The sequence below is a fragment of the Elephantulus edwardii genome, unplaced genomic scaffold (genome assembly GCF_000299155.1).
Source record: "Elephantulus edwardii isolate Elephantulus edwardi_28Jun2011 unplaced genomic scaffold, EleEdw1.0 scaffold00108, whole genome shotgun sequence".
Lineage (NCBI taxonomy): Eukaryota > Metazoa > Chordata > Mammalia > Macroscelidea > Macroscelididae > Elephantulus > Elephantulus edwardii.
Window position 1 is genome coordinate 2,555,369 of NW_006399858.1, and position 20,438 is coordinate 2,575,806.

Below are 20,438 nucleotides of genomic sequence, written 5' to 3' on the forward strand. Positions count from 1 at the left end.
AAAGAAGACTTATGCTAAAATATATATTTATAATTTAAGAGCTGATCACGAGGACGGTAAAACAAAATGCTAAAGGGAGGGGGTTCCGAGGAGGGAGAAAATCCTCAAAGGTATTGTCTTTCTTTTCTTAAACCAACTCAGACCCATAGGATGGTAAAGGCAAAGTCATTTAAATCATTTCCTTAGTAATATAAGTAATATTTAAATAGATTTAATAGTGCTGCTCCAAACCAATGAATTATGGGTTTAAAACCTATTAAAATGTAATGTTTTTTTCCTGAGCTGAGAGGAGAGAGATTTAAATCCACTGAATTTTAATATTTCAGCTTGAGCTGCAGGAGGTAGAGAAAGTCCAAATGAACTATTCCATCAGCACCATTCAAGCATGAACATTTTAATCAGTTTTACTTCCTTGGAGTTCTCTAACACAGTTTACGCTGTCATTCTGAAAGCACTTAACACAGAGAGTGTGAAAAACCACCAAGGCTTGTTATTGCCTTCACAATTGATGGCAAATAATTTTGCAGACTTCCTATCATTAAAATGTCACTGCTAAAAACCGAGGTTCAGCATTTCTTGTGCTAGACTGCATTTTCCTGGAACTCCAGGCATACCCGCTCTGAAGGAGTTTACAGGAGGAGGCATACTCTTAAAAATTTAAAAAAAAAAAAACCCCAAACCTGCATGCATACATTTCTACCAGTTTTTTCCTTCATATGTTTAGAGGTTGGAGAAAAGACAAACAATCCAAAAATACCCTCCTATCTATTTTTATAAGCCAAACATTTCCTTTTTCACCACACACACTAACGTAACTTTTTCTTAATTTGAGCGTTGGTGAAATTCTTATGAGCTTCCAAGTTAGTCTCCTTTATTAAGCATAACCACATTCACACACAGCATGTGCTGATTATATAGCGTAATGGATTTAAAAAGCATTTTAAGATAGTCAGATGACTCAATTTAATAATACAGGAAATGAAAACATCATTTCTAATTAGATCATATTACTGATTTAAAACTACAATTTGTGTGTTGTTCCAACAGGGTGATCTTGCAGAGATTCTAATTTAAAAACACAGTGGCTCACAAGACATGTGACAAGATCAAACCACAGACACACATTCTTACAACCGGCCGGGGTGACTTGGGGAAGGCATCACGTAAGTGGGTAATACAACAGAGTCACAATCTACAAAATGGTAACCCCCAAACAACACAGACATTGTCAGGGGATTTTCCCTTATAAATAAAAGATAAATGATATTTAACTTATTCCAATCTATCAACAATTTTAAACTGAACATGACCTGTGAAAGAAATCATTATAACTGTGTTTCATTCCATTAAACACAACTAGCTTATTGTCAAGAGAACAAGCCGCCTCTCCAGGTTTCGGGCTCACTTTAGCATTTTGCATTTAAACTGCATGGATCACTAGCTTGGCTCATTTACCAATGAAGGTAGAATAATACTGCAGAGTTAAAAAGGTGCTTCATCAGATTTCATTAAACCTGGGAACATTTGTGCTTGTCTGGATGGTGCGCATACATATAAAACAGATCCACACCGAGGGGTAAAGAAATGAAGGTCTGTCTACAGGGGCTTAGGTGGGCCTTCTGGAGAGGCAATTCCAATCCCTCAACTCAGCCAGTCACTGGCGACTACACACCAAGCATCAAGTAACAGAAATCTGAAAAGGACTCATCATCATTATTTGGTAACGAATCACTGCACAGGCGTGTCACAGCACAGCCCTGCCCAAAGGGACAGACACTAAGCGTGCAGTTACCAGGCACCAGGACAGCAGGGGAATGGAGAATTCCATCAGATTACAACTCGAACTCCTGGGCTGAAGGTACTACTACCCAGGGCTGGAGGCACACAGAACAGCAGGGGTGGAAAACCCTCAGGCGCACCTCACTGAGTCCGTGGGCCTTAAACTGCGAGGCTGGTTTCTCTGCTCCTAAAACCTATTTTCAGAATAGTAAGATTACGTGACAGTATTTTTCTTTAACTCCCTTTTCTATTGAGACACATCCTCCCAGCCCCACCCTAAGGCCATCAGCTACAGGTCTGCGTTCTGATAGCATGCAGCTCTACTGAACTAGTTCATCAAGTTTTCAAGGAGTTGGGGGGATCATAAATTAGCTTTATTTTACGAATTAAATCTATATATACACAAATATGTCTGTCTGTAACTCAACTGTTGTTGTTAAGTGCCATCGAGTTATAGGCAACTCATAACAACCCTATGAACAAAAATCCTGGACACCTCTTTAACGTTCATCCTTTCTCTAGGTTCATAGTAACTCAGCTACTATCCAATAAAGAACAAAAAAAATTTTAAAAAATCACAGCTTCCCTGAGAAAAGGCAATGTGCTAGCTAGCCAGCTCATTCAAAACCTAGTATGTAAAAATGAAATGAATAAAAAACAGTATTAACACTGTACTTGATGTGAGGAAGAGAAGAGAGCTTGTTCTGATTCTGCATCTCCCCTCAGATATTTGAAACAACATCCCACACCAAACAATGTGGTTTTGACTTTGCTGAATCTCTCCACTGTACAAACAGTCACTTGTAAGAATGGGAAAAGAAACAAAAACAATGTTCTGTTTCCCAGGAAGGGCTGACAATCAGCCATCAGGCAGGACAGCTGTCTGTGTGATAGCACGTCAAAGACATGAGCAAGAAATGACATAGCAATCACCTCCATCAGTCATCACTCCACACGCGTTCTCCAGAGACTCCATAAACATTGCACCCTGGAGAGACTGAGAAACGGAGGGTCCACTCCTTCTGCCCTGCACAAGATTAGTTTAAACAAAAAACTCAACCATAAAGCTAAACTCGAACCATCCTGCACCACCCCAGCGTAATGCAGGAATACCACGCTATTACATACTCCCTTATTTTTAAGTTCAAGGCTTTCCAACATTTCATATTTAAAATTTACAATACTGTTTGGTTGTTGTTGTTGTTGCTGTGTGCCACCATAACACTGTTTTATGAAATAAAAAACCAAGCTGTGAGATGTCCATCTGTCACAGCAACCGCCCATAATGAAGCACTGAAGATGTTCCACAAACGTTACTTGTGATGCTAAACCCTTGATTCAGCCTCTTTTCCCCAAGGTGCACTGCTCAGGAACTAAAGAGCACTTCTCTCCATTTATTTCTGCTCCTTTACTACCAGGAGTCTCTGTTGGCCAGAGGGACTGACACAAAATACAGCTCACAGCCAACCATTGAAAACCAAGCTAAGATCAGACTACTGCTCCACCACCTTCCGCAGTGTGATCTCCGAGTAGATTTCCTTGTGAAAAGACAGAGGAATAACTGAAGTACTATCTTCACTTTAGATTGATTTTCAGGCGACCCTTGTATGCATCTTCACTCAGCAATTTGAATTTTAATGAAAGTAAATGGAATAATTAGCATTTCAAAGTGTGTTTTATACACTGAGGGATAAAAAGAGAAAAGACTTTTTGTATATCATCTATACACAAAAGAAAGTATTTGGGGGGAGGGAGAAAGTAGAAAGAAAAGTACAGTGGTAGTGTCTTAGAATAACCCAGGGACTACTAGACTAGCAGCACCAATGGAGATGTGAACACTATGCTGTTTTCAGCTAAGATATCCCACTTTCATTATTTAAGTTTTAATCCCTTATGTTATTGATTCTTACTTTAATCTGGAAGAACAAAAATGTAAGTGTTGTGGGAGTGATTGCCCAAACCCACATATTCCAGCAAGATCTCTGTGCAACATTAATGCTACTTATTATTTTCTTGACGTGACTCTGTAACTGAGCCACCAATTTTATTTTTTTTAAATATGGTTTATCTATTTCTACTACAAATCATCTACTAGGCCACAAGAACCTCTCTTCATGGGGACTGCACAACAGAAGCAATGCTAAATATAAACTTTAATGTCAGTAAAAAAATAATTTAAGATACTCTATACCACCATCTGAGGAGAGCAGAGCAGCCAGCCAGCTTCCTTATAACATCTGGGCAATCTACACCTCTTTACTGACATAAGCTAGCAACAGAAGCTGATGGCAAAGAAGAAAACATTACAAAAAATAAATAGCCATTCACCCTACTGGTAGAGAGGGTTTTTAAATGCATTAATGTAAATTTGTGAGACTGTATTCCAAGATTTTATTAAGTAGCCATCAAAGCTGACAAGAGATGTTATGACAAAGTCCTTAATTTTTCGCTTTGCCTCTGTCCCTTCAGCGGAACAAAATTTAAAAAGAGAAAGTGAGAGAGCTGACAAGAAACTTGAAGTTCAGAGCTAAAATGGAAAGGCCACGTACCCCAATGATGGCGTTCAGCTCTGCCATGGTCACCTGCTTGGCCCGTTCCACAGCCTGCACCACTTGTTGCTGGTGCTATAAAATGAAGATCAGAAACAGAATACAATTATTTGTTTTCTAGTCAGTCAGTCAAGAACAGCTTTTTCTAACATGTCCTCTAGCTTCAAATTCATGCAAAACGAGACAGAGAAGTCTTTGCGTTTCCAGGTAAAAGCCCAGGGTGGAGGACAACTATTTGCCTAGGAGTGAGTGGGTCTACAAAGCCAAAGGGAAACAGGTACCATCTGTGTCCCAATGACAGACAGCACCGCTGACTGGAGGAAGCAACTCAGCCCTTTCCCAGTACCACTCAGAATCCTCCACAGCAATCCAAGTCTCTCCTGTCTATGCCATCTACATAAAATTTGTCTGAAAATATTCTAAAACTGCTGACTTTCAAATCTTTTCCTAAGATTTGTGAGAATGTTGTTGTTAAGTGCCATCAAGTTGTAGACAATTCATAGCGATCCTATGAATGAAAGACCTGAACACCTGTATAACTTTCATCATTTCTCCAAGTTCATAAGGAGGCAAGCTATTTCCGAAGAGGCTGCTACTCCTACTTCCAAGCTTGTTTTAAACGGGCAGCTCCACCAAACACTGTCCACCATGGGTAACCATTATCGCATTTGACACATCAGTGTCACAGAGCATCACAGCAACCACGAGTTACCTACATACAGAAATTTCTTTAAAATATGACAGAAGGACGAAAACCTGTTAAGTTTATTTTTCCTTTTTAAAAAATAAGATGAATAATAAAGGAAAATCTTTAAATCTGAGATCCAGTTTAAAACAAAAAGAACAAGAACTGATGATCTCAGTGAAGTTTTTTTAATGCTGAGAAAACCATGTACGTAGCACTGAAACATGCCTGCAGCACTCACGTGTGGGCATATACAAGTCCTTATACAATAAGCCTACAATGTGGAGCTCCAGTGGCAGTGTCTGCAGGGAGCTATATTGTTTGCCCAAAGGCTGCATCTCTCCAGTGGATCAAAGCCACCAGCTGCTCCATAGGAGAAAGATGGACAGGCTCATAGCGTGATTTACAGCCTCCAAAGCTCAATGGAGAGTCACCTACAAGTTGGTTCTATCTCAACAGCCAGGAGTTGACAATGTAAGTAATACTCCCGACTAAAAACACTTAACACATATCTACAGTCTTAAATTTGTTTTAAAATAAGTCTCTTCTAGACTTCTTTCAACTAGGCTTAGTGAGTGAAGTACTATCCTGTAAAGAGGAACTCCTCTGAGTGTGCCTGGAAGGGCTAGGTTTGATTGAGTCCATTTATGAAATGTAATCAATTTTCCCCATTGATTTAAAGGAAATATGAAGCACAATGGTCATTGTATTTACTAGATTAAAAAGTCTGCTCTTTCATGGCTGAATTGTTTTCGGCTTTGAATTTTGTGTTACTTCCATGTGTTTTCAGTAATGGGAAGCATGTTGAAATCAAGAAGAAAACATTTGTAATATGAATTTTTATATCATTATTCTGTGACACTTATGTCCCAAGAGGACTCTGGTGGTAAACTTGTGGGGTATGGCCCATTCCTTCAGATTCAGAGTTATACAGATTTCCATCACATGACAGAACTTCCAAAAAACCCTAAGAGGCTAAAAATGTTAGCAAGTGAGTGATATATATGCCACAGACAGCAAAAAGGCTTTCAAGAATCAGTTATGCATAGAATTCCCTTGAAGTACCTGTTCCATGTTCCAAAATCCTCAAGCATATTGTTATTAATACGGTAACCTCAATTCCCCCCTCCCAACTGGAGAAAGGGGAATAAGAAAAAGCAAAAAGCTTTTGTTAGTATCTACAATACGGTGTTTCTCCCCTTGTTCTAATAGAAACTCTTATTTTGTGCCTATGGCTAGCTAAAAGAAAAATATCAAATAATAGATCATTCAACTTTAATTTTTAACAGCCTCTGAACATTAAGCTACATGTTTTTTTCTAATTGTAAAAGTTTACGTTTCTTAAAAAGAGCTGAAGTGCAATTCTAAAGTCTGAGATGCCTCCATCCACACTCTTTGACAAAATGCATGCCTAAGAGAAAAAAATTCATTTCTGTCTTTTCTCTGAAAAAAGTGAAAATTCTAGTGAACTACAAACTTACTGGAAGGAACAGAGAGAGGGGCAGGGCCAGCCCAGTGGTCAGAAATGTCCCCCTGCAGCAAAACTGTGTCTAAAGATTATTAAAGCTCTGGTGGACTGGTGCAGAAGAAGTTGCACTGCCAACCCAGAGACAGGCGGTTCGAATCCACCAGCTACTCAACCAGAGACAGATGGGCAATCTCCTCGCATGCAATTTACAGCCTCTGAAATCTCACTGGAAGGTCAGCTATGAGTTGGTTTTGACTCAATGTCAGTGTCTTTGCACTTGAATGATTATTACATGCCATACACAGAGATAATGTTTAGACTTAAGACAGTCTGGCTTTCAAAGTCATGAAAGATGGAAATACTTAAAAAACAGAGAAAAGAATGTAGAAAGTTATAAAGTGTTCTTAATATCCAACACGAGAAAACTGTCCACAGAAAAGATTTCTACCTTTCCTTTTCTCAAGATTCAACAGCGGTTTCTCAAAATTTGCCAGAAAAAGCAAAAGGGCCACATGTACACATACAGAGCACTCATCCTTCATTCTGCTCCTGTATTCATTCATTTCATAAATGCTTTTTATACTTACTCTCTATATGACTGAAATATCTATTAATACTGAAATATCCATTTTCTATTAAGTAACAGTTGCACGTGACAGAGCAATACATACACACACACACACACACACACATTTAGTGTCTTTCCACCACAAAGACTGTTCAATTCTTGCTTCATAAACTAAACGCCAAATTGTTAAGACATACTAGGATACCTCAGGCAGTGGGGAGACAGCTCCCTGGCTTAGCACTAAAATCAAGTGCATTTATTGAGAAAACCAGAAAGACCTGTGAGCCATAGCTGTGACATCCAAAGCTGCAAAGAAATCTCTGCTAAAAAGCCAGAATGACAATGGAAGCTGTGATTTGACACCTGCTTTTTCTTGGATGACAATGGTCGTGGGCAATAACAATACCTCAACTCTACCTGCAGTTCAGAATTTTACTTCTCTGTTTTAGGTGACTCCTCAGCTGCTTCGGGACGTCTGGAGCACCAGCTCCCTGAGGCAGAGAATGTCTTCCCTCTGAAACCTCAAAATGTCACATACACACACTGGCAGTGCTCCCTCAGCCACATGGGAACATTATACCACAGACAAGACTCCAGCACCAGGTAAGGTGTGAAAATGAGTGCTCAGACAGGAAGGGGGCAAGAGATCACAAGAGAGAAAAATGAGCACTAGAAGAAAAAGCCCAAACAACTCTTGGTAAGCTGACGCAGAAAAGGGTTTTTTTCTCCACATTTAGATTTTAACAAATAAAAGCGTTTGACTCTGAGAACACAGTGCATGTGTCAAATCTTAAAACCATGATGGCTTTCCTTCCACATCTGCCATCCCTCCCTCTTTCTTCACCTTCCCCATTTGCTCCCCTCCCACTCCACCTACAGCTCTCCCACTTCCTGCTTGTCCCCTCTGCCACCAAACAAGTGGTGACAGCCACTCCAGAGCCAGTGACTTGGCGGAAGGGAGCCAACCTATCAGCTCTTCACCGCTCAAGTGGCACACTCAGACCACGCGCCCTGCACTTCCTACCAGCACCACCCGCCAGATCAACACTGCTGAGCAGAACTTCACAGCACCAAACGACACATGCACAGTGAACCAGCCTACAAGAAGTTCAACTAACCAGGCTATAACAAGCACAGTGAACCAGCCAAGTAGAAGGAGCAAGAGGGGGAAAATGCCCACGTACTCCTTTACTGTGCCTGGTGGAGTACATGGGTGGTTGGAAACTGTATTTTGTATATTCATATTCAATCTCTCTTGTGCTTGTTTTCACCGTAAAATCTGTTTGAACATTTGTTCCTACAGAGTATTAAGCATAGTTCCTCTTCCTCAGAAAAGAGAGAAAATCAGCACCCGCTCAAGAGCCCTGGCATCAAAGGGCACAGGAGTCAGAGGCTCTGCTGACCCAAAGGCCACACCTCTCGGGCCCTTTGACTCCCCCAGCGGCTCGCAGGGAGGAAGGTCTCTTTCCTTTTAATTCAGTCTAGGAAACCCAATGGAAGGGGTCAGCTAGGAACCTGTTCCCACTGTAGTGGTCTGGTGGTAAGGAGTTGCACTGCCAACCCAAAAAGCTAAAAGTTCAAACCCACCATTCAGAGAGGCAAAGATGGGCAATCTCCCCATGTGCAATTTATAACCTCTAAAAACCCACTGGAGGGTCGGCTATGAGTTGTTCCAACTCAATATACCACTCTGCAGGAATGGAGGGGAAGAGCCTGACCAAGTCAGCAGGCTTTCTGAAACCACTCACCTTCTGAAACCACTCACCTTGGGACAGGAGGTTTTTAATCACTGCTCCTCAGGAGGGATTATGAGGACAATACCTGAGTGCTACAGTTAGGGCATGCTGAAGAGTGTGGCACTCCTAATAAACATAGTTACTAATGTTAGGTGCGGTCAACTATGATTCATAACAATTCTATCAACAACAGACCTGAACCCTGTCCTATCCTGGCCATCCTCATCATCTCTGTCACACTTGAGCCCACTGCAGTGTTCACTGTGTCAATCCATCTCATTGAGAGTCTTCCCTTTTTTGCTGACCCTCCATCTTTCCAAGATGATGTCCCTTGCCAAGGAACAGCCTCTCCTAGCAAAATACCTAACATGTGTGAGATAAGTTTTTCATTCTTGCCTCCAAGGAACACCCCGGCTGCCCATTTTCCAAGACTTGTTTGTTTGTTCTTTTGGCCGTCCACTTCTTCAACACCACATCTCCAAAGCATCAATTCTTCTGTCATCCTTATCCATTGCCCAGCTCTCAAATGCACAGCAAGTGACTGACAAGACCCTGGCCTGAATCAGGTGTGCCTGAAGTCTTCAAACTGACATCACTGCTCCTTAGCATTTTGGAGAGGTACTGGACAGTGGACTTCACCAGTGCAATATGTCTCCTGATCTCCTGACTGCTGGGAGGTAGCAAGGGTACTTGCCTGTAGACTTAAGTCACTGACAACTTCAATCTTTTCTTCACCTGTGTGATGTTGCTTAATGGTCAGGTAATGAAAACTTATTTTCTTGATGTCAAGATACAATCCTTATTGAAGGCTGTAGTCTTTGTCTGCAGCAAGTGCCTTAAGTCCTCCTCACTTAGGGCAAGCAAAGTTGTCATTGGTAGAACACAGGTTACTGATGAATCATCCTCCAATCCTGATGCCACATTCTTCTTCAGAGTCCAGTTCTCGAATGATTTGCTCAGTGTACACAATGGATTAAGAAATTATGCAATCTTGATGTATACATTTCCTGACTTTAAGATATGCAATGTTCCCTTGCTCTACTCAGACAGCAGCTTCTTGGTGTAGATATAGGTTTCCTATGAGCATAATTAAGTTCTGGATTCCCATTCTTCTCAATGTTAGCCACAGTTTGTTATGAGCCACACAGTCAATTGCTTTTGCATAGACAATAAAACAATAATGTACATTTTTCTTGTATTCTCAACTTTCAGCTAAAAATAGTAATTGGGAAAAGTATTATAATGCAGGAAAAATAATTTCAAACACCCTCTTATTGACTGGGGTGATTATTGTTGAGTGCCATCAAGTCGTAACTGACCCATAGCTGACTCTCCAGAGGGTTTTCAGAGGTAGTTAACTGCACATCCTTCTCCCCTAGAGCAGCTGGTAAATTTGAACTGTGTGCCTTAGGGATTGCAGTGCAGCTTCTTACTACTAGGCCACCACAGCTCCTTATTGACTGGAGTAGTATGAACAAGTATGTTTAATGAATTCTTATCAAGAACTTATGAGTCTTATAATGAACAACATTATTAATTAAAGTTCCTGATACTTACAGAAGCAAAAATGAGCAAAGTGATCCCACTGCTCAGTCAAATAAGTAATCTGTTACCACTGAGTAAATTCCTCTAGTACAATTCCACTCCATGTGGTTCTCACTGGCTGACTTTTCTGTGGCTCTTCCAAGGGACTATGAGTAGGCACAAATCTTTACTCTTTCAGCTGGCAGCAGAGGACAGTAACTGCTTTGCACCAACTAGGAGGCCCAATGAGATGGACTGACAATGTCTGTGTCTCAGCAATGATGCAGATGACGCAGGACAGCACAGGGTTTAGGTCTGTTGTTTGTAGGGTTGCTGTGAGTCGCACCTGACTCGACAGCACCTCCAAACAAACAGGGCTGACTGATGCTTTGTTACTAGGTGCCATGGACCCACCCGTGAGTTTTCAGAGACTGTGAATCTCAAGGACAGATTGTCCATCTTTCCCCTGTGGAGTAGCTGGTGGACATGAACACAAACTGCCTTTTGGTGAACATCATAACTCCTTAACCGCTAGGTCACCAGAGCTCCCAGAGAGATAATCAACAATTCTATTAAATGTGTGGTACGTCATAAAATATGAGAGAAGGTTGTAGGAGAAGAGAGCTGGCAATTCCTGGTACTAGCAAAGACCTTGCTTTTCATCATCACTTACTAAAAGCATTGAGGTCACGGTAACAAACAAGAACAGTTATGGGCCTTACTTTCCTAGAGCTTATGCTCTATTAAGTAAGAAAATCAAGAGAATATATAATGAGACTAGAAGATATTTTTCCAGGAAGAAAATTATAGAATGTCCTATGATAATTTATTGAGGAAACTTAATCTAATACTGGGACTAGGGAAAGATTCCCTAAGAGAAAGACCTGAGAAGCAAGACTTAAAAGATTACCAAGAGTTCCATGGAGAAAGAACAAGGAGAAAATCATTCCAGGCCACAGGAAGAGCTTGGGTAAAGATTCTGAGTGGAAAAGGAACTGGTCACTCTGAAGAACAGAAACAGGCATGTAAGAGCTAGAGGAGGGGAGGAAGGATGGGCAAAGACATAGACAGGGAGGGTCTGGCAGTGGTTCTCTGGGCATATTAAGACACACACACATAGAAATATTTAAGTGAAAGAGGTGTTCACAAGAGGACACCCCAGGCAAGCACATAGAACAGGCTGAACATGGCCTTGGCATACTCTACAGGGCCACACATTACTGAGAAATGAACCTGTCAGGAAAGAGGTAGCCAAACAATGATACTTTGCGTGATAGGCAGAAAAGGAGCTCCTCAATGCTACTTCTCTATATAAATAAGATGAATCTGAGAGCAGTAAAAAGCTAGACAGTGGGGAAGGGACCAGACAGTAGGGAGAACAGGAAGGAGCTTAATGCAATATTCTAAACTGAAAGATGCCCTATGCTGAGGTTGGACCAAATACCTTCCTGATAATAAGAACCAACTGGCACAGGTATGTAAGCAGTCATTGCCAAAACTCAATACCAAAAGATGGAGTTTTAATCAGTGATCATGAAACTCAAATGCCAGTACTGTCCCAGGCATAAGAAACAATAAGTTTTTTAAAAAGTCCCTCTGTCATTCCAAATATCAGCAGAGTCTGAAATCTTGCTCAGGCACTCAGATCAGAGGAATGGTTTCAAATCCTGCCTGGGAGATAAAGTTAGGGAAGACAGGATAGAGGTGCAGTACCAACCACAATCCTATACAAAGTATGAGAGCCAGCTTGACCACTTCCTATGAAAGTAAACTTACAACCCTCACAAAGCTGTTAGCATCAGATGCCAATGACTCGAGTATGGCTCAAAATGAACCTATGACAAATGACTGGAAATATGTCCTATCTTGCGCCATCCACAAGACCACCACCATGCTCAAGAGAGCCGGTACCAATCCATTTCCACAGAGAATCTTCCTTTCTTTGGCTGACCTACTTTTCAAAAGTACGTTATCTTTTAAATGAAAGATCTTTATGTCAAAATCAGAACACTGAACCAGGTACTTGAGCACTATATTCCCCATGTACTCTTCACTTTAGCGTGTACTTTAGACATATGTTATTGTTATTGTGTACCACAGACTCAGAACAGACCCACAGCTGACCCTACAGCAGGTTTTCAGAGGCAGTTAATCGTATGGGAGGAGACTGCTCATCCTTCTCCCGCGGAGCAGTGGTTGGCCTCAAACCACGTGCCTTTGGGATTGCACTGCAGCTTCTTGCCACCAGAGCTCCCTAACTTAGACATATAAAACATCGTCATCACTGGAGGAACAACCTTGCCAGAAAACAGCCATGCTATACGCAGGCTGCTATTTAAGGATGATGTTGGGGGCGTCATGGCATGCTCATCAGGAGATCTCTGGTAATTTCAGCCAAGCTCCTTCTCATCAAACCATGTTAGCACAAGTCATTGATTCCTTACAAAGTTAACAAGCAGTGAGAGGAGCTAACCTGGTGCCATTATGAGGCGAGAACACTGTCGCTCGTGCATGTAACCACTGCATTTGTTCATTTGTCCCTATGGCACAATATGAAAGAGACAGATCACATTTTTCAACTTTTATAAATAATTTCACAATTATTTTAAACATGTGAAAAGTACTTCAGCGTTAACACAGCTGCCTATAACTCCAGCACTTATACAATCACATCTGAAGATATGTGCATCTGTCTGTCACAAAGTAATGGAAAAACTATTTTCTATCAAGGCAAATTTACCACATAGTTAAAACTGAAATTCTTGTATTATTTAACGTGACTGCTGACCTAATGAGCAAGGTATTGCACTGCACTGCCAACCAAAGTTAGCCAGTTCAAATCCACTAGACACTCAGCAGGAGAAAATGTGCAATCTCTTCCTGGGCAATTTACAGTCTCTGGAAACCAACTGGAATTTCAATTATGAGTTGGTTCAGATTTGACAGCACAGCACATAACCACAACATAACACTGCCATTTGAGGAATGTGTGTGACCTGGTCTGTAGGGAATTGTACAGATAACCCACAGTTATGCCACACTGGCAGTTCAAATCCAGCAACAGCACTGCAGGAAAAGATGGCAATCTCCTTCCTTGTCATTTACAACAATGGAAAAACCTCTGGAGGGGCCCTCTAGACATCAATGAGTTCAACAGATAAAGCCCATGATGGTAAGATGAATGAGGTAGGTAGGTATGTGTTTCTCTGGGGTGTCCCTTTCATCTGTAAGAGGTTAAAAACAGAATTGAACACACAGTTGGGACCTCAGTTGCACCAATAAAGAAGAGCCAAGAGTGGAAAATGTTTATTTGGTCTAGGGTCCCAGAGTACTGGACTTCCTGGGTCCAAGTAAACACAGACACCAAGGCACACGTAGATCGCCAAGAAATGGTGGGCCAGCAGATTGCTGAAAGGAGACAGGACAGTCCCCTACAACTAAGAGTTCCTTTCAATTTGACACCCTTTATTTGAATTATCGAGTACTACTGTTAATTCCATAGTTAATCTGAATAACAGTAACTTTGTTACAGGCATTTCTTAGAGCAGCATCATATAACTAAGACAACTAGCTATGCTAGTCTCCTGTTGTTGTTCTTGTTCTTGTTGTGGGCCTTTCACTAGGAAGTGACTCATACTTGAACCCCTGCAAATGAGTTTTCAGAGGAAATTAACTACATGGGAGGAGACAGTCCGTGCTTCTTCTCCCATGGAACAGCTGAAAGATTCAAACCTTTGAACTGGCGATGCAATTCCTTAACACTAAGCTAACAGAGATCCCTACACTAGAAATCAGTCCATCAGAAGTTATGTAAATGTGATGTGGCATTTATATAATGGTTCCCCTACTATCAAATAATGGACATTAGTAACAGCAAACAGCTGTTATCATGACTCTGTCACAGGGTATTCTTTCCTACCAGATAAATGTACAGGTAAAATAAGAGTTACTATTTCACACTTTCATGTTTACGTCATACTCTCAAAATTTTATTACTAAAAAATGATAATTTGAACTTCAATCTCATTTATCAAAACAGTATTTACTTAATATTAAGATGCAAAGAAAAATATCCTGTACTGTTCACCTGAAAGTCTGACCCTCTGAAGAGGTTGCCAATGTTGCCTGAGGTGTTAGCCTAAAGCTGGCTTTTGAAACATTACCTTAGCTCCATCTGGTCTCCAGCTCCCTTAACAGCAGACACAAGGTCTTGCAAATCACCAACAGCTGTGGTACTAGGATAAGAGAGAAATTGTTTCCCACATTGAGCAGCAAGACTTAAGGGAGACTGGAGTAACACTTTGGTGGTGAGACCCTTGTGATGGTGGTAGAGAGACTGTGGCATTGCTGTGAAGAAATTGTGGCAAGGTGTGACCAGAGGATCCCTGAGAAAAAGTCCACAGTTAAAGGTTTTGCTGTGCTTGCTAGATAATTGAGGAGGTTCTTGACTTGTAACTGCTCTGAGGCAAACCTGGCTGAATGATTTGGATTTGTATTACTGAACTGAACCAGGCCTTTTACTAATTAAGGAATTGTGTTTTGCTGTTAATCTGGCTTGGGACTGACGGGCTAAACCTGGACTTGTATTGTGAGATATTCCTCCTCCACTCTCCAACTTATTTCCCTAATAAACCTCATTCTTGGTACCAAAACTGTACGTAAATTCTGTGAGTCAACAACAAATAAATGAACTTCTTGCTGTTGGTGTGGCTCTACAGGCACCTTGGGACTGGGCTATGGACTCTTTATCTGCTTTTAGCCCTGGATAGTGAAGGGCTGTGCTATTCTCACTCTCTCTGGCCCACTCAGAGAAATGCTCACAGATCTGAGCCACCATGTCCCGTTTTCTGCTCTTTAGACATTACCCTAAAGATGAGTTTAAGGGATCTTGTTTACCAGTCAACAAAACCCAGCCCTGCTTTGGCTTCTAGCACAAAAACAGGACACATCTATAGAATAAGCCTAGCTACACAATTACAAAGAGGAGGGGAACATCTCATTCTTAAAACTGAATGGCTAGACACTAACTAATTGTAATAATATAATCAGCTGACAAATAAGGCTAACGATAAATAATGCCACTTCTCCAAAGAGAAAGATACAGTTTCAATTAAGACAACATTGGTTAGAAGACATCTTTCACTCTCCTAGCACTCACTGTAAGGTATACACAATTCAGGTTACCACAGCTGTCAGTGCACAGGATCTAAACTATTAGCACGGTTCAAGTTTGATGTCACACATGAGACTACTTGGGATTATTTATCTGAGAAATCTTACAACTCCACAAAACCAAGTGTGACTTATACAATATACCTGGCATAATTTGCAGGTAAAGAGGCAGTCAAAATCCCTGATGCTATTTTCTGCATTTGCAGGGCAAGACATATTTAAAGAAGAGTACATCTGAGATATGAAAGGGACGAAACACCATCTTAAGGACTTTGATGCTCAATGTTCAACTCATGAAAAGAGATTTCTCCTTAACAGCTTCTCTAGCTTCAAGTAGCATTTTCCTTCTAGTGTACTACAAAATGTCACCGGCTACTGTGTGATCCATTTTTTCTCTTCAACTGAGAGTCACAAATTACAATAGATCTGAACAATAGATCTGAATCCTGTTCTGTCCTGTGCCATCTTCATACTTCCTGGCACACTATAGAGCCCATTTCAGCAGTCACCATGTCAGTCTACCTGGTTGAGGGTCTTCCTCTCTTTTGCTGACCCTCCACCCTTCTTAGCATCATGTCCCTCTCCAAGAAATACCCCCTCCTAGGAACATGCTTTATCATCCTTACCTCCAAAGACTACTCTGGCTGCACCCTCTCCAAGACATATTTAAGAATCATATAGATCCTGAAAGGCCTCAAAACACTTTCAATGGATTCCTTTCCATCACCTAAGGAAACTATTAACAATGAACAACAGCTAATAGATGACTTCTCCAGAACTTGAATTGTATGAAACAGTCTACAACAAGAAGTATATTATTTTATAATTATAATACCAATTATGATTAAACTGCCAAGAAAATGCACAGGTCTGTCCTGCAAAGGGTGAAGCCTAGCTATTCCTTGGAGGCAAGGATTTTGAGGGTCCATTTCACATACTTTAGGCATGTTGCCAGGAGGGATTAGTCCTTGGATAAGGATACTTCGAATAGTGGAGGGACAGTGCAAGAGAGGAAGATCCCAGGTGAGATGGATTGATTCAGTGACTGGGGTAATGAGTAGATATGTCAGAGACGGTTAAGATTGGCCCAGGATAGGGCAGGGTTCAGAGCAATATTGTACATAGGGTCCCTATACGTCATAGGCGACTCAATGGCACATAACAACAACAAAGCTAAAGTCTGTCTAGTTTATCTATTAATATTTACATTTTGCTACCAGTATTTAACAGAGTTCTGGGGAGCAGCCCATTGAGAGTTATGCTATTAACCCAAGGGCTGTCCCTCTTTGGCAGTTCAAACCCATTAGCAGCTCTGAGAGAAGAAGATAGGCAATCTATTCCAATGCAAATCTAACAGTTCAAGTTTTCAGAAGGCATAAAGGTCAATCAGCTCAGAAGCCTCTGTCCCAAGTCTCCCTTGAAACGAACTATGGATAGGTGATTTGTTCTCAATGTGGTCATTTTCCACATGGTGCCTTCAAAGGAAACATATATGGGCCTCTCCTTCTTCTGCCCCTTTCTGGAGGTTAAAGGTGATTTAGTGGTCCTTGAAATGATAAGCACCAAAGGAACCTGAGTTCCTTACATCACAGAATCATCGCACTGGCCTTTCTCCACAGCTACTCAGTCAGCACATCATTCTAGAAGGTGAACTTAATGTATAAAAATGTGGCATACAGATCAGAGAAAGACCCAACCAACAACCTGTGTTATGCAGAGAATACAACCGTGCTTGATGGAAATGAGAAAGACTTGGTTAAAGACTACAACCTTCACTAAGGACTACATCACAACATCAAAAAGATAAAACTCATCCCCATCAGACAGCATCACGATAAAAGGAGAAAGTATTTAAATTGGCAACAATTTCCTCTTACTTGGATTCACAACACCCTGGACCAGCAATCAGGAGATCAACAGACATGTTGCATTAGGAAAGTCTGCTGTCAGGAACTTCTCCAAGTTAGTGAAAAATAATTATGTCAGTTTGAAGACTAAGGTACATCTGATTCGGCCCATGGGTTTTATTCGTTTTGGTTTTTGGGTTTTTTTTTTCTCAAATACTTGCTGTATCTCTGAGAGCTGTACAATGAATACAGATGACAGAAGAACTGATAACTTTGAGCTATGGTGTGGGAGAAGACTGCTGGCTATCTCATGGACTAACAAGAGAACAAACAGGTATTATATTGGAGAAAATGCAGCCACGGTGTTTCTTGGGGGCAAAGATGACATTTCTTCTTACATACTTTGGTCATGTTGTCAGGAGAGGCTATTCCCTGGAAAAGAACATCATGCTTGGAAAAAATGGCAGGTCAGAAAAAGATAGGAAGACCCTCAACAAGATGGAATGACAAAGTGATGGCAGCTATGGCCTCAAGTAGGTCAGAGATAAGGATGGAACAGGACAGGACAGAGGATCTGTTATTCACAGGGTCCCTATGACTCATACTTGACTCAAGGGCACCTAACAACAATTTCTCTGTGAACTGCTAGGTGAGGAGAAAAACTTTTATCCTGTTTAAGTCATTGTTTCTTTTATCATAACAACTACCATACCTAATTAGGTCCTTTACAGTATCATTATTCCCTACATAGTAACTGTAGTCTACCAGCTTGTCAGACGATAACAATTCCCACCGTTCGTGTGATGTTGGAAGCTATGTTACCAGTATTTCAAATACCAATAGGGTTAACCACAGGTCAGGTTTCAGTGGAGCTTCCAGACTAAGACAGATTGAGACGCCTGGCTATCCGTGATGAAACAGCAAGCCCTTGAAAGCCCAATGAACAGGAGCAAAACACTGGTAGAGTGCTGAAATACAAGACCCTCTAAAGTGGATGGGACTCAAAATACAAGTGGGCAAATGCTTCCTTCCCTTGCAAAGTAGCGTTATTTTGGAGTAATGCTTTCCACTCCACGAATAACTGGCATTTACCAACGAGGCACCACTTTAAGACAACAGCAGCAAATATAAATTCACAATTAGTACAAACGCCTTACAAAGTATGTCTCGAAATTGTCAAAAATGACACAAAATATGTAAGGACTTATATCCAAGGCATTAATGGACAGAATTATAACAAACAATATGGAAAAATTACAAAGTGAAGGGAAATGGCACCCCATTTATTGTCAAAAAAGAACAATTCCAGTTTTATCTGGAAGCTCAGTGCTGTCTGTGAAAGGAAAATGTCCCTCAATACATAAGGAAAACATATTAATACCATTATTATTCAAATTTACACATGAACTACTAAAGCAAAAGATGAAATTGAGGATTTCTACAACTCCTGCCCTCCGAGAGGGAACAAATACATAATGAAGACGCTTTAATGACAACTGCTGGCTGGAATGCATAAAATTAAAAAAACGAGGAAAAAGAACTGGATAAAATGGCCTTACTGAAAGAAACCTGAGATCAAGAATTTTGTCTGAACAATGCCCTATCCATTGTGAATACACTGGGGGGGTGAAGCAAAAATGCTGATTATACATGTGGGCCTCCCTAGATGGAACACAGTAATCAAATTGCCTACATCTGTGCAAAGAGACAATGCCAAAGCTCGGTATCAGTCAGACGCAGGATGGGGTCAACTAAAGCAGATCATATACAAGTTCAAATTGAAGGTGAAAAAAAAATGAAAACAAGTCCAGGAGAATCAAAGCACTAACCCTGAATAGATCACAACTGGTTTTCTAAATGATCTCAAGAACAGATCTGATGTATTCAACACTTTAAAGCTAAAGATGAAATCTGTCTCATCGAACAACTAGAAGAAAGCGCAATTTTTTAAAAAAAGTGATCCAGTATCATTATTATCACATACAATAAAAATCTTGATGAAGATAATTTTAAAATGGCAACAGCAGTACCAGGTAACTGCTTGGAATTCAAGATCTTGAACGAGAACTAACACTGCTTTCAAAGGATCTCGGCTGAAAGCAGTGAATACAAAAAAGATGTTTGCAGATTTTTTTTTGACTGCAAAGATTCTGTGGACCACAAATCATGGTCTACATTTAGAACAGAATCCCAGAACACTTGTGTTCATGTGAGACCTACACATAGACCAAGAAGCAGTAATTTGAGCAGAACAAGGAGAGACTGCAGAGTTTAGGATCAGGAAAGGTGTGCATCAAGCTTATTCTTTCTCCACACCTATTTAACATGTGGAAGCTCTGATGGCCTAGTGGATAAATAGCAAGTCTATCCCACTCGAATTTCAAAACTATCTCAGGAACAGGTTTGAGGCCTTCAGCACCAATGAGCGTAGACCAAATGAGCTCTGGGAGGATATCAAGAAAATTGTCCATGACGAATGCAAAAGATCATCACAAAGGCTGAAAAAGAAGACTAAGATGGATGTCAGATGAGACTCTTGAGTATTGGATTAGAGCACTGAGAAGCCAAAACTAAAGGAAGAAACCAAGAAATCAAAGAGCTGAACAGAAAATTTCAAAAGGCAGCTCGGGACGACAAAGCAAGATAGTATAATGCAATGTGCAAAGAGCTGGAGTCAGAAAATCAAAAGGGCCGGACTCAGCATTTCTCAAGCTGAGGTGAAAAACAAATTCAAGCCACGGGTGGTAATACTTAAGGACACTTTGGGTAGAATGTTAAATGATCCAAGAAGTATCAAGAGAAGATGGAAGGAATACACAGAGTCACTGTATCAGTAGGAATTGGCTGACACAGAAGAATTTCATGAAATGACATATGAGCAAGAGCCTATGGTGATGAAAGAGGAAGTTCAAATTGCTCTGAAGGAATTGGCAAAAAACAGGGCTCCAGGAGATGACGGCATACCAATTGACATTTTTCAACAGACAGACACTGCCCTGGATGTGCTCACTAAGTTGTGCCAAGAAATCTGGAGAACAGCCAGCTGGCCAACTGACTGGAAAAGATCGATATTTGTTCCCATTCCACAGAAAGGTGACCCAACAGAGTGC

At 40.9% G+C, this 20,438-nt stretch overlaps 1 protein-coding gene across 7 annotated transcripts in view; it reads right to left on the minus strand.

The window, feature by feature from the left end:
* Positions 1-20,438, minus strand: part of LOC102867049 (transducin-like enhancer protein 4-like) — a 215,243-nt gene that overhangs the window by 134,390 nt on the left and 60,415 nt on the right. For 5 of the 7 annotated variants that reach the window (XM_006891977.1, XM_006891976.1, XM_006891982.1 and 2 more), the window contains exon 6: positions 4,329-4,403. The exons of the other annotated variants lie outside the window; for them this stretch is intronic. In XM_006891977.1, coding sequence (XP_006892039.1) covers positions 4,329-4,403 — 75 coding nt within the window. The remainder of the gene's footprint in view (positions 1-4,328; positions 4,404-20,438) is intronic. 7 annotated transcript variants of the gene reach the window in all.